We start from the raw sequence: 27,177 nt of genomic DNA on the forward strand, positions 1-27,177 counted from the left end.
ACCTAAGTTTAAGGCATCACTTCCCTGTTTTGAGGTCACATCAAGTGCTGCTATTTGTACCAGTCTCTGTAACACCTTGAAAACGTTTTTCGGAGCCAGGCACTGGCTGCCTTTAATCCCAGCACTCAGGAGGCAAAGGCAGGGGGATTTCTGGGTTTGAGTCCAGTTCTGGTCTACAGACGTAGTTTCAAGACAGCCGAGGCTACACAAGGCTGGTCTTCCTGCCAGCTCATCCTAAGTGCAGCATGCACCTGAATGGAAGACAGGCCTGTGCAGGGACAATCTGCTTTCCAGCTTTCTCCAGCTCCTATCAGCACTACCACTGAAGCCTTGTGCACCAGCAAAACCCAACTGGAGCACGCCAGCCTTTTCAGGCCTCTTGCCTTGCTTCCCACCAGCTTTCCTGCTCGCCAGTCTGCAGACTTTCTCATATCCATCTCTCTCAATCTAGCTTACTGGTCCCATGCTTCTGGAGAGCACTGAATCACACAAGTCCTCTGAAGAGGTACGGGGAAGTAAGGGCGAAGTCTCCCAATCTTTGAACCATAGCAAAATAACAGTTGGTCCTGAGTCCACGATTCCTCATCCACACTCACAACTAAGTGCAGATCAAAAGTATTCTAAGCTGGAATAGAGACAAAGCCACCCCAGACTACACATCAGGTAACAGGCCGGGGAGGCTCATTCCTCACCCTCATCTGAAGTACACCCGAAATGACCGTGTACATTTGTCACCTAATATTGTAACAACTACTTAAAGACCATTGTATTGGATATTGCAAGTCATCTGCAGATAAAACATGGGCACTGAACAATTTATACAGAAAGACATTCTATGAGGGGTTTGGGCATCTAGAGACTGTGGGATCCTTGGGGTAGGGAGATCCTAGGAGCAACTTCCCATGGGTATCAAGGAAAGACTTGTGTAACACGCACAGGGAGATGCTACCTATCGAATCCCAAGGAAAGAAGCTCTGAAAACAAAGTTATTTCAAAGCAGTAACAGGAAACAACTGAGGCAGGAGGCACAAGCCTGGATGACTCACCCGTTCTGTTCTGGAGGGTGAGTGTGGATGGCAGAGACCACACTACACACTGGTGCCTGTGCTGTGAGAACATGATCTCAGATAACTGTGCAAGCTAACTAGGCTGACAGGGAAGTCATGAGTCTCCTTGCAGGGCCTGCTCTGTTCCCACCTCATCATCGCCCCTACCATTTCCTCAGCAAACTGATCCTGGGAAAAGACCCAGAAGCCTGGATCACCAATTGTTGTCTTTCTCCCATCCTGTAACCCCAGGCCTCCAATTTCCTGATGTGCCCACTAACATACTTCATTACGCCAGTGTGTTCTGGACTAATTCTCATTGCCCTACTCCGAGAACTATATAGCGATGGGCAGAAATTTCAAAGCAGCCCGAGGCCAGAAGACTAGCACAACAGCAAGAGCTGATCCAGGGGAGAAGGCAGGGCTTTAGGAACTTGTGATGTCCGCATGAGAACCAAACTAAGTGAAGACCTGAAGTCAAGTGTCCCAGCATGCCAAGGTGGGAAGCAAATACAACGTGGCAGATGAAGCATGGCCTGAGAACAGGGAAAGCTGACCACTTTCTGTGCCAAGCCAGGAGCTGCTTTCGGGCTTTGTAAGCTTTCAGTCTGTTCAACCCACAGCAAATCTCATCTGCAGACATAGCCACTAAATGTGCACAGCAAAACTTAAACGGGACAACGAAATGTGAGCATTTCACCCCACAGAACTGGACTTTTAAATTGTTTAAAAGGTTACACAGAGGAACTGTCTCGAAAAACAAAACAAAACATAAAGGACATAGCCAGGAAGTGCTTGCTCACTCACCCATTTCTTCAGAAAGCGACCACTGCTTGCCCTCTGGTCTCTTCAGTCTACCACACTTAGGCTGGGTACTGGAAAGTGTTTTCACGAAACTTCAGTCACATCCTGTTAGGTATCCCAATGTTGTGTCCATGTGCTGGCTGAGAACCAGAACCCTGCCCCTAGACTCCAGAATCACACCTACCAATTCCTGATGAGAACAAGTGCCTGTGATGGAAGCTACGTCACTTCCCATTCATACTTGCTGTAAAGAATCTTAAAAAGTGAGAAATGCCATGTTGGGTGGGTTGAAAATACTTTATAATCAAGTCCCTAGAATCCTAGTCATCTAGTACAGGGAAAACAGAACAGGGTAGAACATTTCAGTACTATTAAACAATGAGACAAAATATTTGACTAGAAGACGGTAAAATAACTTTACAAATGTAAATTCAGGCTTCCTCATATTTTCTACAGAGCAGCTGAACAATAAAAATACTAAGGAGACTAAGACTCAAAATTCAATAGTCACATTAAGAGATTTACCCCAAACTACCTGTAATTTTAATAGTAACAGTAACAGCAACAGACTTGAAAGCCCACTTCCCTCATGTATGGTGTCTTGGTTGAGGAAGAAACGGTCACACTGGCCCAAGCTTGTAACATGAGGGGAGCCTGCTTTCCTGCCCTGCCCCCCAGCTGTTTAGTGCCAGAGAAAAATCACATTGAGATCTCTGTAAGTTATAAATGCTGATTGGCCCATTAGGTCAGGCTACTTATTGGCTAACTCTTACATCCTGATTAACCCATTATTCTGATCTATGTTAGTCATGTGGCTCAGTAACTTTTTCAGTGGGGCAGCTCACATCCTGCTGCTTCGGTGGCCTGGGCAGGAGTGGGAGGAACCAATTTCCTCCTCCTCAGAATTCTCCTGCTCTCCTTGCATCATTTCCACTTCCTGTCTGGTTTTCCCATCTACACCTCCTGCCTGGCCAAACAGCGCTTATTTAAAACATGATTGACAGAATACAGACAATCCTCCTGCACCACAAGCTGTCCTCTGGAAATCATTACTCTTACAACTTGCAGTTTTGTGTCCAAGGACACAAGTTCCACGTCACTTTCCAGAGAATCAGCAGCTACTATTTTTTCCAGTTCCATGGCCAGTCTTACACGAATATCTTGAGCCACGAGGGAACAGCCAGAGAATGTTGTGAAGCAAAGGGAAGCGTTCCCTATCCCACCAGAAATAAGTCACCCTTCCTCCCCAGCCCACTGCTGAGCCTGGACACAGCAATGCACTTCCCAGCCCTGTTTAATTCTCCTGAGAATTCACACATGATCCACTGTAAACCACACCAGCAGTACACCTTTCAAGAGTCTACCACATTTACGGAGTAAATACATGAAAATTAAGCATGGCAATTTGTGAAGGAAAATCACGGTTTCATTTATTTTCATGAAACAGGTTATGAGCGCATGAGGAGCAAGCGAATCACCACCAAGTGGTGCTAAGCACACTGCAGGACACTGAGCAGGGTCTGCAAAGCCATCTTCCCACATGGAATCAGATGGTGGGAAACATTACTTCTTTCAATGCTTTATATTCAGGAAAAGAAGATTTGACAAATTCAACAATATGACACGTGGCCCCTCTTTATCAAACAGCAATACTAATAGGCGGGGTTTCCAAAGAAAATCAGAGATGAGCAAATTCTAAATAAAAGTCAACACTGTGATTGAGATTTTTCTTTTAATATGCCACGAGATATCTTGATTGTATATTTTCCAAAGTTTTTTCCAGCTGTATCTCCCAATCATACAAAAGTTTTTGTCCGTCTTTAAATGCAGTAACCTTTTAAAAATGCTTTTCTAAATGCTGGATTATAGCCCCACCCATCTCCTCTCTTTGAAAGCAATGTAATACTAATAGATTTAATGGTAATACATTCTTATCTAATAACAACATCCACAAGTATCAGAAGCCCAATTTTGAAAGATTTGTTAATTTTGAACTGAATCAGCATTTTGTGGCTTTTTTTTTTTTTAAAGACAGCAGTTTGACTCATGACCTGCTGATCATTCCTACTGAGGAAAGGGAGGGGGAAAGAGACTGAATGATGCATTTCTTCATTGGCCCCAAAAGTGCTAATTTCACAAAGGGATACATCAAAAGCAAACATGCAATGGTTGTTTTAAATTTTTTACTGCAATACAACAATGAAGTAAACAGTAATTAGATACCTACCAATCTCCCCCAAACAAATAAAGAATGTAAACAGGAAAATAACTCTGCCTATATGTGTACAGCTTCTCAAATCATGTTAGAGGGTCTCACATTCAATAATCAGGAAATTTTAAAATAGCAGTAATTATTTTCATTTTAAGAAAAAGTCCCCCTCTACCCTCCCTACCCTAAGTACTGAACATGAAGAATGGGCTTCCTTTTGCATCAATTTCATATTTGTGTGAAGCAGCAACAATGACCATCAATAATTTGGCATTTCTGTTTACAGATGCTCCAATTTTTTTTTTCCATTTCAAAAAGCCATTATCCAGTGTTGCCATTAAACAGACTATAGATTCTAGGTAGCAAAGATTCAGAAACCAATGTTAAGTCAAAGAAAAGAAAAAGCAGGGCATCACACTAAATTTCTGGATCTAATACACTAGAATGAAACCCAAGAATTGTTACCTACTGTTTAGAAGAATAAAGACCTGCCAAGGCGGATGTTTGGTTGTCTAGTATTTTACACTGTGTGGATCTGCAGCATCTGCTAACTGAAGCAGACATGCATGGTATGTATCCCTGCCCTGTGTCCTAGCTCCCTCCCTCCCACCCCCACCAACCTACTACCGTATACCAAATATTGTGGATATGAGCCCAAGTCACCCCAGACAATCCAGTGAACAAAGTTAGTGTAATGCACTGGTGTGAGTGAGATACAAAAGAGTCCCTTCAATCTTCGTCAAAGTTCTGCTGTAGAAGAAAGTTGGCAGCCAAATTCTCATTCTTCTCACAAGCAAAATAAGCTTGAATCACAAGTCCTTCAGGAAATCCTAGTGCCTTTAACTGGAAGAAAAAAAAAGCAATTAAACATACAACTCATCATGTCTACTTTGCTTCCTATACTAGGACTGTAGCATTACCAATCAACACCTCAAACAAACAGTACCACAGAAAACGCTCCTGAAAAACTCACAAAGATTTGAATCTAGATCATTGTTCAACACTCAGAGGGTGGGAGAACATATTTAATAATGCCTACAATTTTTTTACACATTGTTCCAAATTCATTAGATTAAATCAAGAGGCACAATATGTTTAACACCTTCTGATACTTACTAAAAACCAGTAAGTAAATGTCCTGATGTGAAAGTAAATGAGCATGCAGAAACCAGGGCATCAAATGGCTTTAGTAAAGGAAGGGTTGAGAAAGAGGGAAAGCACATGAAAAGGCCTTAACTTGCACATCAACTTTTTGTAAAAATGAATACTGCATTTCTTAACATAGTTTGTATCTTTAAACACTTTATATTAGAAAGTGGGTGACCAACTACAGCACCACTGCACGATGTATTCTGCAATAAAACACACAGTGTTCCCTATTCGTATGTACTTAAATTTGTAGCATTTCTGAAACACTAATAAGCTATTTAGTCTTACACTCTAATTAAAATTACCTGAGACCCAATACTCAAACACTCAAGTCAAATAACAGCTTACTTTTCCACATACGATTATTACTTCTTAGTCAGATGAATACCTTCCCTAACTGTAAACAACTTTCTATTACACACTACTTAAAAGATAATCATTAAAGAAAAAAAACCAAAAACCAAATCAATCAACCAACCAAACTAATTGATTTATAAATCAAAGTAGAAAAACTAAAACATGAACTTTTTTTTTTTTTTTAAATCACGGCTTGGCCCATTAGCTCTAACTTCTTTTTTTTTAACTAATATTTTATTACTTTAAAAATAAATACCAATCCAAATTTCCACTGAAAGAAGGGATCTGGGAGGAGAAAATGTAGTCTGGATGTATTAGAGCATATTTTCAATAAAAAGCACTGAAAGATCAGTAACTGACAAATTAAAATGGTCAGGAAAAAAATTGAAGATTCAAATTGCTAAAGTAAGGGATAAAATTCAGCAAACATTACGGTCTTTCGACAATGAAAACTACACAAAATGAAATATGTAAGCACAGAAACTCCCCCAGGGACACGGAGAATGAGATGGTGACTAAGTCTATCAGCTCTTCACATAATCAAGACCAATTCTTAAATTCTTTCCAAAAACACCCTCCAATCATTCTGTGGAGTCACAATTCCCCACAATACAAGACACCTATCACCAGGAAACTATGAAGCAGCAGCTGTTTGAATATAGGCCTAAAACCCCTCAACTGAACCCCAGAAGTCTGAATCAAACAACAGTATCTAATGGTTAGTGAGAATTGGTCCAAGAATGCAATGTTGACTCAATATACACAATAAAGTACTTCTTAGAAGACAATCACTTGACAAACTGAGAAATGCAACAAATGTACCACTTGTTATGACAAAAGTTCAACAACCTGAAACCACAGAGGAACATCTTCCTTAACCTGAAAACGCCATGGAAACAAACTAACAAATGAATTCAGTAAGATTTTAGAAATCTAAGATCAACACACAAAACTGTTCTTCTTTGTAATTACTAATGAACATTTTAAAAATAAAAAGAGTAATTCCCAACAGCATAAAAAAGAATAGATATTAGGAATAAACTCAAAAGTAGTACAATATTTTTATTTACTCCAGCTATAAAACACCACCGAACTGTCTTAGTAAGAATTAAGTTGTTTTGTCCTCTTTGTTTTGAGATGAACATACTACATAGTCTAGGCTTCCAATTGCACCTCCCAGGAGCTGGGATCACAAACTGCTCACCACACCCACAGACTTAAGATTGTTAACAGCAATCTCAGAGGGCTCAGTGGTGTATGCTGCACTCCCAGCACTTGCAAATGCAGGCAGAAGTTGACTTCAAGTTCACCCTCATCTACATATCAAGTTGAAAGCCAGCACAGGATTTGAGGCAACACTGCCTCAAATGACAACCCCCACCACCCCAAAAAAAAAATCAAAGAGAAAAAAGACACAGGACATTTCTCAAATGCATCTCCCAGCTGAACATATAAAGGCTCTAAACTCAGCCATCTTTAAAATTTTCAACCCTAGAAACTGGACAAGCTGATTCTGAGATTTACACAGAAGGATGAGAGATCCGGAACACCCACAACAATTTTAGAAACAAAATTTGAGCACTCAACACCTGATTTCATATTTCTTAGAAACCTGAAGTAAAGGCAACGAGAAGTGAGGTACTGGCCTCAATGGCATATGGATAAAAGTGGACCAAAGGATTAAAACTAAGTTAAAAAAATAACCCTGACACATCCATGGACCACTGATTTTTTTAAAGAAACACATGACTTCAAGTCTTTTCAGCAAATGGTTTTGGGATACATGGATATGCACATGCAGTCTCACTCATATACATTAATAAAAGAACACAAAATAAATCACAGACCTACACATAAGAGCAATCTGTTAATTCTTTCTAAAAATTAGCACGTCTTACTTTCACTTGGATTAAGCAATGCTTATCTACAATGCAGAAATGAGAAACCAATTTAAGCCTTGACTCAAAAGAAAATGAAAGCCAGGCACGGTGGAGTACCACACCTTTAATCTCAGCACTGGAAGGAGGCAGAGACCTCATGTAAGTGTAGAATTCCATCTGATTTCCAGCTCAAAATACTTTGTAGCAATAAATGGGCAAGTATGGTATTTTCCTGTCTACAAATTTAAGAATGAGGGAGAGCTAGGTTTACTGATCACAGCATAACAAAACCTAGGTTACTGCATTGCTCAGACCTGCACTGGTCCATTGTTGAGGACAGGTAGTTAAAATAGGTAGTGTCTGATGCTTAATGTGCACCACTCACATTAAGTCACATAGAAATTTATTTAACATTTTAGGGACAGTAGTGAAGTAAAATTTGAAATTATTTTGAATTAGGTATAATGCTTTAATATTAATAATTTAATACTGGTGTTTTACACCAATGAGAACCATAAATCCATTAACATGTATATCTGATTTATGCAAGAAGGCCCTTTGCTGAAGAAGGGGAGGGCACAAACACAAAGCGTAAGGGATGGAGCTAAGAGTCCTTATTGCAGTCCCTAGGGCAAGGAAACAGAACTGTTTCTGGTGTACGGAAATGCTGCAGCTGCATCCCAGCAGGAGCCACCAGCCCAAGTTCTCGGGTAACCAAGGAACTCAAATCTACTTTGACTTCAACTCACCCGTTCTATAGCTTCTTTTTCCTGAGGTGTTACTTGAATGTAGTTCATGTGCCCACTTCCAGCATCTGCAATTCCTCCGCTGCCACCTCCACCACCACCTCCGCCACCTCCGCCTCCTCCACCTCCTCCACCACCTTGACTACCTGCTTCCTGAACCGGTTCATTTAGCATCTGGATAAAGTGTTCCTGGTGTTGGCTAATTTGCTGTAGTGATTTGAAAAACACAAGCAAAAACACACCATCAACACACCAATCATAACTGTCTTTAGGAAAAAGACAAGTCAAAATAAAAACAGAAAAAGCTCAGCAAGCATGGTGATTCACTGAGGCCGAGACAGAATGATCACTGAACCTTAGGCTTGCCTTAATCCAGTAACAAATTGAATTTAGGGCCAGTCCTATCTAAGTCAGAAGGGGGAAAAAAAGAAAGAAAAGGAAAATGACTTTTTACATTACCATTAAAGAAACAAAATAGTTCTGAGAGGTAAATGGAGAGAATGCAAATTCTGTAGTACAAAAATAACACAACATTACATCTCCATTTTCCAAATTAACAAGGATCATCACCTGCAGCAACTGAGGGTTCTCTCGACCTATCTGCTGTAGCAAAGCTGGAAGCAGGGAAGGATTCTGCTGGATAATTTGTCGCATCTGTTGAAACTGAGGTTGATTCCTTAAAAATTCAAGGGGGTGACCTGAAATACATTTTAAAATAAAAGTGGTAAATACGTAACAAAGAGGGAGTGAAACAATACATTCAGACAGCAAATACTTCAGATGAAAATGACTTGAGTTCTCAGGTGCAGGAGAGAAAATAAGTCACAAACTCTCTAAACGCCATGTGCTCCTTCGCTCTGCGGAAAGTTTTACTACTAGCAAAAGAACAGAACACTAAAAAGCAAATTCACCCACAATGCCCTGTGAACCATTACAGAGAATACAAGAAAATGGTGTCCTGAATCAAACGGTTATCATGCTACTGTGATTGCTCACAAGAATATACACACACATCACATATATGCATATTATTCCTATTATGTGTCATATTAAAGTGAGACTCAGAGACTAAGCTACCTAGCAGGTGATGAATAGAAATACTAAAATCTGAGCCAGAGCTGTGCCTCCTCTTTTCACTATATAACAGAGTCCTAACTGACTGCCAAAATGAGAGCATGAAATTATCAACACAAAGCCTTTTCAAAATTAGCAGTCTAATCACCAAGATTTTCGTAGCTTTGAAATTGTAGAGTCTTTTCCCCGCTTGTATCCTGGGGCCCTCTGGGAACTCTGCTGTGTAGACTAGGTTCCCTCAAACTCAGAGATCTGCTTGCCTTTGCCTCCCAGTGCTAGGATTAAAAGCACACACCACCACACCCTGCCTGCATCGTAATAAAGTGAGCCTTCCATTCTGAATGAGCACTAAATCCAAACTGTGAAAAACTAACTAGTGAAGTAAGCTCTGACAACACAGCAACCCCAGTGTGCACTACCACACACGGGTCTCTCTACTGTGAGTGAGGACACGACAGAAGACGTATCCAAACACCACTGAAGTGTTTCAGATCAAACGTTTGCCATCAGAAACAAGTCACTACCTCCAGCACTAGTTGCTGTCGTTGCCGTTGTGGTCGCTGCAGCTGCTGCCACTGCTGGAGACTGAGGAGTTCCAGTACTCACTGCCTGGGGAGGAGGATCAACCACAGCCTGACTTTCTCTATCTCCCGGGATTCCCTGCAACACAATTTCCAAGCTTTCAGACATCTCACAAACACACAGGCTAAATATTATATACAGTAAAACATATGTGGCTTATTGAACATCATTGTCTACATGTAAGATAATGTCTATGACACCAAACATAAAAGGTTATTAATCTTAGATGCTGTATGCATGAACTGTACAGCAGCACAGTTCAACAGGATTTTCTACAGTAATAGATGTACTGTTCAGGAACAACCACAACCCACGCCAAATTAAACTCTAAGAATATTAATAACTAGGCATTCCCTCTGTACAGGGTCCCAGATGACTTTCCGAAGTCATCACTCAGCGACACAGCATTTAGGATAAGATGGTGACAGCTCAAGTGACTCCTGGTGGTGGAAGTGTCTGACAAATGAATACCAGGCAACTCTGGCCAAGAAAAAAATGTCTCCTCTACTGACTCATCATGTTTCTGAGCAAAGCATCATCTAGAAAGCGCCACATATAAAATTTCAAAATTGGCATAAAATAAATTTCAATAGTTTAAATTTCAAATGATGCTTTTTGTATGTTTCAAGCACTTGTTTTTTAAAATTATTACAGCTTAAAAGTACAGAGTTTTTATTTTGATGAACAAGATTAAACAAATGGCAGTTATAGCTATTTAAAAATCCACCAGTCTTAGACTTTAACAAGTGGTGGTAAATCCATTTCCTATTACACACAAGGCAAACCCACTTTAGGAAAGAAAGCAGGCAGTGAGCAGCGGCTAACGCTGCACCTGCACTACAGGTCCGGCTCCTGATGTGGAGTCACTGAAGGCTAAGACTATTGGCAGGTCCAGGGTCCAGAATTTCCATCAAATTGTCAAACAGAAATGGTAATGGTTCTTTTGCTCTAACTCACATCAGATTATGTGAGCAACTAAAATCTACTAAGTGTCAGTCTACTCTATTAGAAAGACACCCTCTCCAGAGCTCACAGGAATGGGAGGCACTACCCAAAGAGCCACTTCATAACTCAGCGCAATGGCATTTTCTAATGAAAATCGCTTCAGAATCTTTCCAAAGGTTACATTTTATCAACACAAAATGTTAACAGCAAACTATCTAGCATGTAGTATTTGCCACCAAATTGCTAACTCATCTTTTAAAATCTTAATTTCTTTAGAGTTTGATATTAAAGAGAGAAAATGAAGTACGCTTCTCACCATTAGAAGATATTCCACAGCTCTGTCGGGGTTGTTGAAACTGGCTCTCAGGGCCGCAATTACTTGCTCTCGTTCATAGCCCATTGACATAATCTCAGTTATCATATTCTCGTAAGATTGACCTGTCACTAAACAGGTGTGTGTGGGACAAGGAAAAAGTACATGAACATTCAAAAAACATTCTCTCCACACTTCTTAACATGATGTCTATAATGTTTCATATACTATTGTGTTGAGCAAAGATAACAAACAGTATGAAAGTCAACAAGTAGTCAGACGCCCTTCCATAAAAAAATGTCCATGCTCTAATCCCCAAAACCTACAAAACACATAGATTATGTGACAAAGGGAAGTGGGCCTGCCTGTCAGCTGACTTTCCAGATGGGCCTGATGTCATCAACAACGGTTCTTAAACCATTGTTTAAAAAAAAAAAAAGTGACAGAAAGGTAAGAGACAATGAAGACAAAAGCAGAATGAGAGCTCTGTTGTTGTCTTTGCAGGTGGAGAAAGGGTCTGCAAGCTTTCAGAATCTGGAAGTGATAAGGAACTAGATTCTCCCAGCCTCCAAAAAGAAAAAAATAGACTTATTGACTTCTTGATATCAGCCAGCAAAAACAGTGTCAAAAATTCTGACCTACAAAAATGGCCAGAAAATTAATTGTTTCGTACCACTAAGTTTGTGGTAACTTACAAAAGCAACAGAAAATTAGGTGGTTTTATAAGCACAGTAGAAATATCAGCTACAAATACAAGGAAGGGTCAGAGAAGGCAACCTGTCCATAAGACAAAAAACAAATGGGTTGTGCTTGTAATCTTACCATTTGAAAGGCTGCTCTGAGTTTAAGGTCAGCCTTGTCTACAGAAGTTCAATGGCAGTATAGGACATAAAGACAAGCTCTAGCTCACAAAAACCAAGAAACAAGTCATTTTTTGCACATATTTCAAACAATCAAGTCTGGTGTGATAAGACTGACTTTTATTTTTTTCTTTTGATGCTTTGTATTTTCAAACTTATGGGGAACAAGTTAGCAAGAAACAATTTCACATCCAAGAATGGAATTACTTGTATTGTAAGTGAGCCACTGGGCAAAGGCAATCACAATCTTCCCAGGTGGATGTTATCTTGCCTTAAAGAAAGCCATACCCACTCTCAATCCACCTCTATCAAAACTATCTTCTTTTCCATTTATGTTCTGGGTACCACTGCCTTTCTTACCACCTCCTAATTCTTCACCCCCAACTCTGCCCTCCAGTTTAAATGACCAGCAGCCATATGCCACCAGTAAACAACAGCAAGCACAGTGGTGCAAGGAGTGAGGGAACAAAGACTTTTGTAGAGGCTGTAGATTTCCTGTTTGGAAGTTTAAATAAACAAGTCTGCAAGTTCAGAGGAAGCTGAGTAGCACAATTATAGTGGGGAATCCCTACAGCACACACGGGGTATTTAGCCATTCCCATAATCTAAATGTTTAACTGTGGCCTAAAGCAGAACCACAGATAACACATAATTATAGTCAGGAATAATGAGACTTTACTAGAGTGCTTGAGAAAAATGGTTCAAGATACAGACCAGGAAAAAAGGTATCACAAAAGCCAAATGGGAAGCTAAAGTGGGGACTCAACAGAACAAAGACTGCAAAGCAAAGAGATTCTGGAATTACAAAGCTGAGAATGATCTAGGTGACATAAAGACATAAATATAAGGGTGCTAGCATTCCTATCTGTTGACTTCTTGACCAAGTCATAAATTATTCTGCTTCCTACACCCTAAAACATGAGCAAAATAATGTTATGCCTCTCCTTAAAATGTATTTAAGTAAAATCATCAACACCACCACCAGAAGCTTAGATGTAGCAGTATCAGCAGCAAAGGGCATAATTTACTTGGCTCCTGCTCCACAGCACCAAAACACTTATTGTGGCAATACTGGTAAACAGCCAGAATCTCCAATAAACTTAGAGACAAGTGTCAAGGGGCTCTGGCTCTGAAGCTACAAAACGGTTATTCATTCTCTATGTAATCTTCTCCAGTTCTCCCATAATCTTTGTAACAGTTCTCTACAACTTACGGCTTTCCATGTATGAAATAGTATGTCTTCAGTCTCATGAAGAGATGCTTTCTGATAGTATTTGGTGGCAGTTTTGTCTCAAGGTGGTCAAAAAGATGAAATTCTGAATATGGTACACCCAGGAAATCTTAGTTTGACTATTTAAAAATCTACATTTTTTTCTTGTCACTAAGTACAACAAGAATTCCAAGGAGTTAAAGCCCAACTAGCTCAGAACCAACTTGTAATCCCAAGGGTTGTTAGTGCTGTCGGAATGCAGCTGCTGCTGGGGAGCCAGAAGCCAGTCACACAGGGGAGTGCACCTATCCCAGCCCCTCCATCTACATATGAACAGGGATGCCAGCCAATAAACATAAAAACATGAACTGTACCAGAGGTTTAATAATAGGAAGAAAAACAGCTGACAGATTAGAGATGAAAGGAAAGAGGAGGACTTTATTAACTAGTCAAATCAAAGGTTGGGGCAAGAAGGCTTTTTTGCTATTTGCCCATATAAGCAGCAGGATGCAGCTAGAGATATAGAAAGGCAGCACACGGGATGAAAGCTGGAGGTGAACAAATGTGAAGCACATAAAAGAAACCAGCAAACCCTTCCAAAGGCACTTACTTCTGCAATAAGCCTATACACAGGCCAAACTTGTTAAGACCACATACATAGAAAATTCATAATGGGAAAATAATTAGCTTCAAAGGAGTGTACTTAACTGCAAGAGATTTTAATGAATTTAACACGGAAACCAAAGTCTCTAGTACTACAATTAAATGACGAATGATCTAAATAAGTCATTTGCAAGTGACCATGAAGCTGATTACAGTGTGATTCTGAAGGTGAAACTGCACTGTCTGAAGACTTCTTTTTTAAATTAGACACTCACCAAGGGCACTTGTTGCATCTTCAAAAAGATTTGACCGGGAAGAATCTCCTGGTGTACTGTAAAGGGTTTTTAGAAAAATCACATTTCAAAAAGTATGCAAAATCCATTTAAATTATTATAGCAACTAATTTCTAAAGAATTCTTTAAGTATTAACGCCTACAGGTAAGTCAGTCTCTTAGAGATTATACCCAAAGCTTTACCTGTAGGATTTATGGTTAAGGAAAAATTTTCAATCGTAAGACTACTTCTGAGACTTTGTCATTCTAAATAACATTAAAAAGATATAAAACAATGCCTTTAAAGAAAGTGTGCTCTAAGCCGTATGAGAATAACCCATAAATCAAGTCACAGCAGAAGAAATACCAAAAGCAGTACATGATAAAAGTAGCCACCTGTAGAAACCAAAATGAGGCTGGTGAGTCTTTCACAGTGAGGTTCTCTTGAGTAAATTTCCAACAATGATAAGAAAAGAAAGCATACAAGTTAAGGAATATAGCATACACAAAGGAAGAAAATGGCAGGTGGAGGTGCAGTTCTTTCTAAACAACTGTAAAGGTATAAGGTCCTGGGTTAACCCCAAGCAATACACTCACATGCACATGTGCATCCCTATGTTTCTGTTTTGTTGGGAAATCAGAATTAAGTTAAAATAAAAGGCTGTCAAATAAGACTCTTAAACATCACAGAGATTCTGACAGTTGATACACAAAATCATGTATGACGAAGTAGAGGTGAAGCCATCTAGCGGAATCTAGAGGAATGAAGACAGAAAATGGGAGTAGCAATGAAAGGGGGGTGGAGTTATAGGACAGACCTGCCCAGTATACAATATATACTTATGAATACTAATTAAGTAACAAAACAACTGCAATTTTCAATTTATTTTAGTGTATGTGTGCATCCCTAAGTGTATGCACGCACGTGCACATGTGAAGTGCCTTGGAGGTCAGAAGAAGCATTAGATCTGGACCTGGAGTTACAGACAATTGTGAGCCACTATTATGGGTGCTGGGAACTGAACCCCAGATCTTCTGCAAGAGCAACTAGTGCTCCTCACAGCTAAGCCACCTCTCCAGGTGTGAGATCAGTCGTAAATTATTACATACACGTGCTCCATATATTTATACTGCATTCCAATGTTAGCTTTTAAATTACATTTTTTAAATGGACTTGTGTGTAAATGTGTATTTGAGTGAGCAAGTTAATCAAACTTAGGTTGTCTTGCCTGGCAACGACTGCCTCTACCCACTGAGCCATCTCATTAGCCCTCATACCAATTTTAAGAAGAAAAATATAGTCAGGCATAGTAGATCACAAAAGTTGGAGGCAACCCTGGGCTACATAGTTGAAAAAAACATGCATGCAGACACATGTACACAAAAACTATAATTCAGCTCCCGTACACACACACCACGACTTAGTTCTTATAGATGAAATAACTCACATCCCAAGTTAAGACATTTCAAGCTTTGATTTCATCAATACCATAAGGTCAATAGTATCTCACATACACTCCAAGTATTATGGGTACGGTTACTACTAGTAACATACTTAAGATAGTACACAGCATCTTAACACCCATTTTCGTAACAGAACTAAAACAGTAATATGGTATAATTTTTAAAGTTTCTTAAAACAATAAGGATGTGAAGAAGGTAAAATTTCAAAAGAATATATAAAAACTAAAATAATTTTCCCACCCAAGCCCTTATCCCCAGAGACAAACAAAAAGATACCAGTTTCTATTTTAAGGAATAACTCTGTTTTAGTTTTTTTGTATGGGGTTTCATGCTTGTTTCATTTTTTATATTCCTTAGGGAGGACTTGAACTCTTGATTTTCCAAGTGCTGGGACTATAAACACATATCATCATCACATATACCCTTTCCCTACTAGTTTGTTTAGTTTAACCTAAAATGTATTCTATGTCAATATGCCCAGGTCTAAATCAGTATTTTCGTACAGGTGCATACTCCATCTAGTGGGGCAAACTAAACTCAATTAAGCTCTATGTAGTTCAGTTAATAAAAAAAACATTATTTTAAGCTGGGTAGTGGTGGGGCACGCCTTTCATCCCAGCATGTAAGGGGGGCAGAAGATAGATCTCTGAGTTCAAGGCCAGCCTGGTCTACAAGAGCTAGTTCCAGGACAGGCTCCAATGCTAGATAGAAAAGCTGTCTTAAAAAATTATATATATCAAAAACAAAACATTACTTCACTAGTTTCTAACTTTAAAATATTAAACATTAAAATTTTAAAAATAAATCCCTTTAAGCACTTAAAACTGTAGTGTACTTTAAACACCATTTCTCATCCTTGATTTTCTCACTTCTCCTTCCTAAACCAGAAACAATCACTCATCAATGAGTGTATCAGAACATCATCACATTTTTTCTATACATTAAAAGGCATGTCCAGACACTAGAGATGGCTCAGAGGGCAGTCACTTGCCTGTCAAGCTGGAGAACCTGAGTCTGATCCTTGCATACCACATGGTACAAGGAGAGAAACCTTCCATAAGCTATACTCGACCTCCACACACATGCCATGGATGTGCATGCATGCACACAGATCTTTCTTAATGTTGTCCTATAGCCTCTGTCACATAGTGGAAAAGTCCTGACTGGGCGTGGCAGAACACTGCTATAGTTTCAGCACTCAGTAGTAGGCCTGCTCCAAGTTCAATGACAGTATTGGTAAAACAGATTTAGGGTTGACACAAATGTCTCATTGACCTCACAAAGCGTAAGTGCAGCTTCCTTCCTTCCTTCCTTCCTCCCTCCCTTCCTTCGAGATTTAATGTATTTTGTCTACATATATGTCTATGTACCACACATAAGCCTGGTGCCTCCAGAGGTCAGAAGAGGGAGTCAAATCCCCTGAGTAAAAAGACGGTTGTGAGCCACCATATGGGAAATGGGAAGTGAAACCAGGTCCCGTGGACATCTCTCCAGTCCACAAGTGCAGTTTCTTTATGGCAATCATCAACAGCACCCTCTGCACTGTTCACAGGTAGTTTATCAAGAACAAAACTGACATGAAAAAACAAATTATAGGAACAAAATGTCTGGCCAGCAGTGATGGAGAAGCCTTCAGTGTACCTCTTGACACCTATTCACTGAGTTTTGTGATTTAAAAGGACACATTTATCTTGCTTTCTTGACCTCCTGTCACTCTTTCCGAAGTTACACTATTTTGAGAAAAAGAAGAATGGTCAAGTGTACATTTCAGTGGTGCAGAGAAGAGCGTGGCCCCTGCACAATGGCATGCCAATTCATGAAGTGTTTCATATTTTAAAGAGACTGAGCAACTAGTGTATAAGTCTAACTAAGAAGTCTACAGTTAGCCAGACATAGTGACACACACCTTCAGTACACTCAGGAGGCAGAGGCATGTGCGTCTTTGAGTTTAAGACCAGCCTGGTCTACAAAGTGAATTTCAAGAGAGCTAGAGCTACACAGACAGATTCCATCTCAAAAAACCCAAACAGATGAAGTCTGCTTTCCTAGATCACTAGCCATTCTTTTCTAACTTATTGACTCTCTGGAGACCTAAAAAGTTAATTTAAAATTTTTATTCTTTGGCAATTTCATGTGTGTGTATATTCACTGTATCATGACCATATCTACCCCTCTGCTATTTCACACAATCTCATACACATATAATATGTAGTTAATGTTTCTTGATTATAACCACTCAACTCTCTGCTATTACCTGTCCCTCAACTCTCCCTCTTCCACCTTCACGTCCCCGCTAAATTCCTTTCCCACAGACAGACTTCGACACAACGGTTGAAGCTGATTCTGGTGATCTTCCACTGTGTAAGAGCAGAATGCATTCTAGATGTACACGAGGAGAAAGGGTTTAAGCCAGACAATGGTGTCAAAGATGCTGGGGGTGGGGGGGGGAAGTGTTCTACGTTAACACAAGAAATATATTCCCTAAGTTTTGTGCTATTTCTTAGCAATGGGCAGGAGATTTTACACTCTCCCAAAACACAGCTGATTGTATTAGATATGGTATCATAAGATATTTTATTACACCGTGTAAAGATATGTTACTGTGATTGGTTTTTTAAAAAAAGCTGCACAGCCAATAGCTAGGCAAGAGGTATAGGCAGGACTTCCAGGAGTGGGAGGAAGGAAGAAATGGAGAGGTGCCAGGAGACACGAAGATGAAACAGGAGGTGCAAGATGGAAGAGAGGTAATGCTACATGGCAGGACATGGATTAATAGAAATGGGTTCATATAAGTTGTAAGAATTGGTTAGAACAAGCCTAAGCATAGGCCAAGTTTTCATAATTAGAAGTCTTTGTGTTATTATTTGAGAGCTGAGACAAAATGCTAAAACAAAGTGTCGGGGTCCGGTGGTAGCCAGAACCATAAACTATTTCTCTGGACCAGTCCCCAACATAAACTATTTTTCTCTTGACTGGTGTGGAGGCGCAGGAAAAGACACAACTCACAGCTGTCACATAGGCTAAATTAGCACCTCTTTTCAGGCATCCTCCAAATTACAAAGACAGGAGTAGAGCGACAGCCTGTCAGGAAGGTACGTGACCACTTCAAGAACTATGGCTCGATAGCCGGGCTGTCACACCATGTAGAAATATGGGTCTACAAAAAAGGGGTCTCATGCCAAACCCATCTTCTAAAAATACGCAAACCTTCAGGAAGAAGCATTCAAAAACAGTTTCAAGCTGTGCGTTACTCTGAGCAGCATGATGAAACACTGTGAGCTACCAGCTTCCACCCAAGTCATGAACCCACCTTTTTGTTCACTGTTTCCATGCTATATTCACTGGCCTGCCTACCGGTCCCTCAAACAGTCTCACTCACTAAAGCCACTGTAAGGTGTCACAGTACAGTGTTCATGAAACCTTTATTTTAATAATGTCCCCCAAATGCAAGAGTAGTGATGCTAAGGAATGAAATATGCTGGAGAAGCTTTCTTTAGTAACTGAATGAAAGCTCTCAATTTAACAGGAGGAGAAGGGCTACAGAGTAGCAATCTACAGGACCATCATAAATTTTAAGACAGTACACTTCAAAGACTTATTTTTGGAGACAGGGTCTCTCTATGTAGCCCTGGCTGCTCTGGAACTATGTAGACCAGGCTAGCCCCAAACTTAAGAGATTCACCTGCCTCTGCCTCTGCCTCCGAAGTGCTGGGATTAAAGGCGTGCCAACTACACCTAGTTCAAGAAACATTTTTCTTTCAGACATAATCTTGCTATGAAAGCCCATTTTGCCTTTAAACTTGCAATTTTTCTGCTTCAGCCTCTAAAGTGCTCAGATTAGCCATGACCATAACAGCTGGTTCACATTCTAATTTCATTAGTAATTAATCTCTTACTATGCCTAATTTATAAATTAAGCTTTACCAAGGGCATGTTTGTTTAGGAAAAAACGCGTACATACAGTTCCCTTTTGTGTGGTTTCAGGAACACATCCCTTGTGTACGGAGCAAACCTGCACATACTGCCGGAAACCCCACAGATGGTTCCCATGCTTTCAAAGCATTTCCAATCACTGCCAGTTTTCCGCAGTGACTGGCTCTGACTCCTAGTTCACATAACTCCTTCTACTCGGGTTCCAAGTTATAGCTCAGTGCCAGTTTCAGATTGGCTGTAATAGAACTCATATTTTAGATAGCCCAGGAAACCCCTTTGATTTCCAGACAAAATTACTATGACTAAAGCATTTGCTCTGGCCACAGTATTATCACTGAAGGAACACCACCCCAAATCACCCCACAATCCTAAAAAAAAAAAAAACACCTGCAATTCCTCCTGATTCTTCTCATTTGATTCACCAGGTTTCAGTGAGGAAGCAGCTCTAGTGAGGAGGCTGAAGCCAAGAGTCTTTGCGAAAGCTGCAGGTCCCAGGCATCTATCTCCTGGTGTTTCTAGGTGCTTGGCCAACAAAGGAGGAAAGGAAGCGGGTGACAGCAACTACTGCTGATCTCACCTGGCAGTCACCGCACCTGGGCCACTTTCCACCTCAGACTATCTTAGTGTGACCTCCATTTTATAGACGAGGAAATTGTCCAGACCTTAATGCTGTTCTTAATTATAAGAGCTAACAAAGCTGAGAACAAAATACAATGCAACACAGCAACTCAGTTATTTACTGATATGGAAGGGTGCAAATGTTACATATATAACAATGGCCACAAACAATCACAACAAATAAAAATGATTGGCTGCCAATGTTATTTACAATTATTATGTTTTTGTAATTTATATTTCTTAAACATCTCCACTCAGAATGAGCTTTCCAACACATATTTAAAAAAAAATTCAAAACACAGAAATCTGTTAGACAGAATGTATGCCTATATTGTTAATAGTAAACTATCAAAGTAGTCACAGACTGGCTGGGAAGAAATCTCAGTTGATAAAACTGCAAGCACAAGAAGAACCTGATTTTAGATCTCCAGGATCCACGACAGCAGGGTGCAGTGGCATGCTCTTGTAACTCCAGCACTGTGAGGGTGTTAATGGGTGGATCCCAAAGGTTTACTGGACAGCCTAGCCAAATTGGCAAGCTCTGGATCCAGCCAAAGACCCTGTCTCAAACAAACAGGGTAGAGAGCAATAGAGGAAGATCCATTACATCAACTTGTGTCCTAAACACACAAGCATGGCACATGTACATATAAGCAAGAAAAATAGACATAAGGATATGATACAAAGTTCACTTAGAAATAAAAAATGTGGGCTGGAGAGATGGCTCAGGGGTCAAGAGTACTAGCTGTTCTTCCAGAGGACCTGAGGTCAATTCCCAGCACTAACACGGCAGTTCACAACTTTCTATTACTCCTGTTCCAGGGAACCTGACACCCTCACACAGACATATGTGCAGGCAAAACACCAATGTACATAAAATACAAATAAGTTATTTAAAAAAAAAGAAATAAAAATACAACATAGTTTGACTTTTACAAATTCAGAAATATGGATACTTTGCTATTTAATTTCTTAAAACATAGTCCTTACCTGTCAGCTGGTGCTGGGCTGGTAACCACTGGTGACTGCGCTGGCTTTTCTGCAGCTTTCTCAGGCTGGGTTGTACTAGCAGGAACGGGTTCAGAAGATGCTGTAGTTGAGGCTGGAGTAGTAGATGCAGGTGTAGAAGTGGGAGCTGAAGCAGGGGTGGGGGCTGGAGCCTGAGCCACAACTGTTGCCGTGGAGGAGCTAACTGCAGCCGTGGTGGGAGCATTCGATGGCTGAGTTGTCGCTGGCACTGGGGCTGTCACTGCTTTGGGCTAGACGTGTTAAAAAGCAAAGTAAATATAACGTATCATGTGATCACTCACTGGACGATGGCAGCAACAAGAACAGTCTAATAACTAGTAACCTAAACATCATTTTGTAACTGGATGATAAATGATCAACATTAGCAAATGAAAGCGCTTCATTACTCCTCAGAGTTCCTAGGATAAATTACATTATCTTAACTACCAATGCATTTAACATTAGACTCATCTCTGTCCTTATAACAATTCAGTATATAAAAAAAAGCAAAGAAATCACTGTCTTAAATATAGAACACATATACCCAAAAGTACCATATAGTTTTCTAGAGCTTTACTTATGCACCTTGTTTATAATTTTAAAGACTATATTGCCACTTAAAAGCATTATCAAAAGTTTTTGACACTGAAGTTAAAAAACATACAAACACACACACAGAGCAAAATGATGTATATACTCTATACTTCCTGAATTAAGAGCACAGTCACAAAGTCTTCCAAGCAGCAAATACAATTACACATGAATAAAAGTCATACTGAATTTTATTCTACCTAAACCCTACGTTCAGTCTATTCAGTCCATAACTTTTCTGTAGACTTTACTATTTTAACAAAAGATGGGTTTAAAATCTCCCACAATCTCAAGTCAGTAAACTACAAAACCAATGTGCTGAACTGTGTCTTGCTTAACTTGAGCTGTTGGGTGAAGCTAACAAAGTCATATGCATTTTAAAACACTGCTAGAATATACTCCCTTCTCTTTTTCTAATTCTTTCTTTCCTCATTAATCAACTTACTTACTTACTTACTTATTTATTTAGGTTTCCAAGGCAGGGTTTCTCTGTAGTTTTGGAGCCTGCTCCCTTTTCGTTTCCTAATCCTTCCTTCCTTCCCTTATTCATTTATTTATTTATTTAGGTTTTCAAGACAGGGTTTCTCTGTAGCTTTGGAGCCTGTCCTGGAACTAGTTCTTGTAGACCAGACTGGCCTCTAACTCACAATGATCCATCTGCCTTTGCCTCCTGAGTGATGGGATTAAAGGTGTGTGCCACCACCGTCCACCTCTTCTAATTCTTAATTGCAAACAGAACATTATTCTGTGTGTATTTTCGGAGAGGGTCTCAACTATCTCAGCTTCCCGGGGCTAGTTATAGGAATTCACTGCCATAGTCACACCCCGTAAGGCAATTATCAAAATAATATAATCACATGAATTACATGTGGACACAAGCATTTAAAATGCTATACTTTGAGATAGCAAAGGACTCACATGATACGTGGACTATACATGTAAGCTAATTCACATGAATTTTATCTTTGTTATTATACTTTTTTCTTGTTTTTTTCTACATGTTAACTATACTCACATGTATGTTTACATATATACATGTATATATAATAGGCTATCATCACTAAGGGAGAACATGCATTTTTTCTGAGACTATGTGACCTCACTTAAAATCTCTATTTTCCTGAAAATTTTGTGACTTTATTTTTCCTTAGAGATGAATAACATTCCATTTTATATGTACGAGATTTTTTACCATCCCTTTCACTATTTCCTACTGCTATTATTACTCTGTAACTCTGGGGAAAACTCCCTTATTCCACTACTAGTCTTTGATGAACCAACTCCAACCATCCACCTAAACATTACTTTCATTATTACAAGAAGGGTGGCGCTTGCTGTGCTTGCTCCCTCCTGATCTCAGGAAATTTAAACCCTAAAGTTATTTGTTGTTGTTTTGAGGTGGTCTTTGGCTGACATGAAACTCACTAAGTAAACCATGTTGGCGTAGATCTCAGAGATCTGCCTGCCTCTGTGTCCGAAGTGCTGGGATTAGATGTGTGTGCCACCATGACTGGCACAAACCCTAAAGTCTTATGATAAACCAATATGAAAAGGGTAGAAATTAAATCTGACTATGATATTGGTGGTAGGGCCTTTAAAACTAGATCACAACAGTGCTTTCATGACTAATTCTGGTGACTTTATAAGGACAAAAGAAAAACTGTACACAGATAGAAATATAACATATTCCCACCATGACAATACAGCTACAAAGCTACAAGAGGTCCTTGCTACTTGGACTTCCATTCTCCAAAACTGTCAGAGCTAGTAATAAACCTTTTACTACAGTGTACTTCTGCCTTGGACATTACAGCAATGAGAAGATGACTGCTAATACACTGCTCTCTCTCAGGTTACGTGTCTTTAAAGAAGCAAGTATACAAAGCAGTCTCTTTAAGAATTTGATGTGGAATTCCCCGCTATTTGCTATGAATACCACTGGTTAATAAAGGACTGTCTTGGGCTTGCTCAGTTGCAGAATAGATTTAGGCAGGAAAAACTAAACTGAATGCTGGGAGAAAAAAAGGCAGAGACAGCGAAAAGTCATGAGCTGGAGACAGATGCCATGACTTTACCCAGTAAGCCACTGCCTTGTAGCAATACACAGACTAATGAAGATGGGCAGATGTGACCTCTCAAAAGCCATCCACCTTTTATTTAAAAAAGAAAAAAAGTCTCTCATTGGCCTGAAATTCAAGTTTGCTAGACTAGAAGGACAGTGAGTCCCAAGGCTATGCTTAACTCTGACTCCCAGTGTTGACCTTACAATAAGGCATGTGACGGCATGTTTTTAGTGAAGGCTCTGGAGATAGAACTCAGATTCTTAGGCTTGCAAAGTAAGAAAGCACTTTACTGGCTGAGGTTGTGTCCCTGCTCTCAAGCTCTACTTTAGGAAAATAAATAAACAAACACACACACAAATAAATAAAAAGCTTGCTTTTATAAAATTATCCAATATATTTCAACATCAGTAAATCACGAAACAGCTCTTGCTCAAAACTACTTACAAAAATCATCCCATCATTTCTTTAGCTGTCTTTTTCTTTATTTCTTAAAACTCTTCTCACTGAAAATTAAACTCGCACTCAATTCATGTTTTTCTTTCCTGCCCTGAGTTTGTCAGGTCAAGCATAAATATCTAGTGCCTGAAAGGCAATATATTGAAAGCTACAGAATGAAAGACATTAATTTGATTGCCAAGCATATTTTTAAATAACCACACGGTGACTTAACTATTCTAACACCTCTTATAAAGCAGAACAAACATAGATTAAGGAAGGATGACAACTCTTCACAGGCTTTAACGAGTAATGCCCCTTTAAAAAATAAGACACATTGTTTTATAAAATGAGTTTAGAGCTACAGATACCTAATTATCAGTCTTACAGGGGACCATGGCAGATCTGCCTATATTCTGGAAGGCAGTTAAGTACCCACACTGTGTACTACACATGCTGTGCTACAGAAATGCATACACCTTGTCGACTGTGGACATGGCCACTGCTTGATGATTGACATGCATAACGGTACAGTGGGAACGGTACAGTGGGAAGACAAAACTTACTTTTGTCACCATAACCACCACAAAGTTCTTCTCATCAATTTTGTATTCTTTGAGAGCAGTGTCATCACTGAGGATTTTGCCTAATAATTCAGAGGAGAAAATGTTATTGAAAAGTACATTAAGCTGTCTTACAAAAAAATTTACTTCTAACATTAACTCTATCAAGTAAAATGTCCAAGAAAAACTTTAGCATCAAGCTAATAGACATATAAATGGACATGTACCACTTTAAAAGTGTAAGCATCTGATGAAAAAATGTCTAACATCTTCAGCATATAAAACACCAACTGATTTGGCTTTTAATTTATTAACTATTTATTTGAAGTCAGTCCTACAAACAGGGAAATCATAAAGACAAAGAAAATCAAACATTTTCAATTGCCTTGTCACGTTCTGAAAGAAGGGATGAGCAACTTCCTATTTGAAACACTAGATACTTGATGAATCAGAAATGTTCCAATGTTATTTTTAAAGATTTATTTTTTTAAATTATGGATATGGGTTCTTCCTGCATGTATCTCTGCAGGCCAGAAGAGGGCACCAAATCTTATTATAGATTGTTGTTAGCCACCATGTGGTTGCTGGAAATTGAACTCAGGACTTATGAAGTGCTCCTGCTCAGTAGCGCTCTTAACCACTGAGTCATCTCTCCAGCCCCATGTTCTAATGTTTTAAAAGCAAAACAACTACAAACAAAACAAGTCAAGTGAACAAAACCTTTCATAAAAACAGCAGAACGCACAAGAAAAGAGAATAGTGAAACTCAAGTCAGCATAGGAAGACCAAAGTTATCTATGCTCACTCAGGTCAGGACTCCTAAATGGTTCCTTTCGCTTAAATTTAGTTCCCTATTCTAATGTATTAAAAACACATTTCACTGGGCTGGACAGATGGCTCAGAGGTTAAGAGCATTACCTGCTCTTCCAAAGGTCCTGAGTTCAATTCCCAGGGGTTAAACAACCATCTGTAATGAGTTCTAGTGCCATCTTCTAGCCTACAGGCATACACACACAGAGAATGTTGTATACATAATAAATAAACAAACAAACATTTCACCGATATCTACAATGACTGATACCTTCAAGGTAACAAATGAGTTTTCTCTACTAAATTTTGCCATCAAGTCTATTTTTAACATATTTTCCTGAGTGCCAGTGAGGCTAATTAAAATTGTAATCTCCTAGTCGTACTCTTGGGTGCTTTTGTATTGGGGCTTCTTTTTCTTATAAATTTAAAAATACTCTATATAATTTGCATTACAATTTTAAGGGGGGTTCCTATCATTTAACCCTATTATGAAGATCTTCTGATGTATGAAACAAGCCTTCATTCTCCAACTTTCGTGTATATATTAGTCCCCTAGTGCACAAGTTCTTCACAGACTGAGAGCTCATGAAGGACACAGAAGTCAGTCACAGTGCTCACAGTCACTCCATGGGCACAGACGGCAAATGTGCAGAGAGAAGGCTGAATATCAAACCATAATTTAAAAACTACTTCCACTACTGTTATCGATATGATCATGTTTCTGACAAAGTCAATTCAAAAATACTATAATTTCTAAGATAACAATTTTCTTTCTTTCCTTCCTTCCTTTCTTCTTTTTTTAGACAGGGTTTCTCTGTAGCTTTAGAGCCTGTCCTGGAACTAGCTCTTAATAGACCGGACTGGCCTCGAACTCATAGAGATCCACCACGGCTGGGATTAAAGTTGTGAGCCACCACAGCCCGGCATTAAGATAACATTTCTAAAACTAAAATGTCAAATATGCAAAGCATTGGAAATTGATTTCAGAATTGCATTTATACCTGCATAGATTAGCTTCTGACCCGCTACTGGAAAGGCGTCTTTCCCCTTTTCAGATTCAATCTTCTCTTTCAGTGCCTTTACCTATAGGAAAAATTTAAAAAAAAAAGAATAAAAAGAAAATTAAGCCTAAATTTAAAAATTAAAATATACACTGAAAACAGAATGCAAGATGGAAATTCTAATACATTTTAATTAGTGTAGGAGGCTGGAGAGATGGCTCAGCAGTTAGGAGGCTGCTCTTCCAGAGGACTGAGAGGTTCAAATCCTAGCATCCACATGGCAGCTGACATTTTAATTAGTGCTTCAAAGGTCTTGTCTTTCCAATTTTTACTCAAAGATCTACCCTGAATTATTAGGTGCCTCTGGCATGAACTTTATATCATGTTCCACATACATAGATCTAAAGAATGCATGATAGGTAGATTCAATCCCCAACACCAGAGAAAAACCACAAACAACAATAGTCATTTTTTATTTAGCCAACTTAAAATAAAAACTCCAAGATTCTGAAGCTTTGTGTCAAAAAATGTAAAAGCTTTTCACTTAGATTAAGAAAGGTCTAAGACCAGGCATGGTGGTGCAGGCCTTTAATCCCAGCACAGGGAGGCAGATCTCAATGAGTTCAAGGCCAGCCTGGCCT

At 39.4% G+C, this 27,177-nt stretch overlaps 1 protein-coding gene across 2 annotated transcripts in view; it reads right to left on the minus strand.

The window, feature by feature from the left end:
- Positions 1–3,568: 3,568 nt before the first annotated feature.
- The window catches only part of Rad23b (RAD23 nucleotide excision repair protein B), a 40,118-nt gene continuing 16,509 nt past the window's right edge, over positions 3,569–27,177 (minus strand). For both annotated transcript variants that reach the window (XM_048419827.3, XM_087897118.1), the window contains exons 2-10: positions 26,537–26,618; positions 24,729–24,808; positions 21,056–21,324; positions 14,054–14,109; positions 11,109–11,236; positions 9,790–9,925; positions 8,762–8,889; positions 8,195–8,398; positions 3,569–4,902 (exon numbers count right to left, since the gene is read on the minus strand). In XM_048419827.3, the coding sequence (XP_048275784.1) occupies positions 4,789–4,902; positions 8,195–8,398; positions 8,762–8,889; positions 9,790–9,925; positions 11,109–11,236; positions 14,054–14,109; positions 21,056–21,324; positions 24,729–24,808; positions 26,537–26,618 (1,197 nt within the window). In that variant the 3' untranslated portion in view covers positions 3,569–4,788. The remainder of the gene's footprint in view (positions 4,903–8,194; positions 8,399–8,761; positions 8,890–9,789; positions 9,926–11,108; positions 11,237–14,053; positions 14,110–21,055; positions 21,325–24,728; positions 24,809–26,536; positions 26,619–27,177) is intronic.

The sequence above is a fragment of the Myodes glareolus genome, chromosome 16 (assembly GCF_982192425.1).
Source record: "Myodes glareolus chromosome 16, mMyoGla1.1, whole genome shotgun sequence".
Lineage (NCBI taxonomy): Eukaryota > Metazoa > Chordata > Mammalia > Rodentia > Cricetidae > Myodes > Myodes glareolus.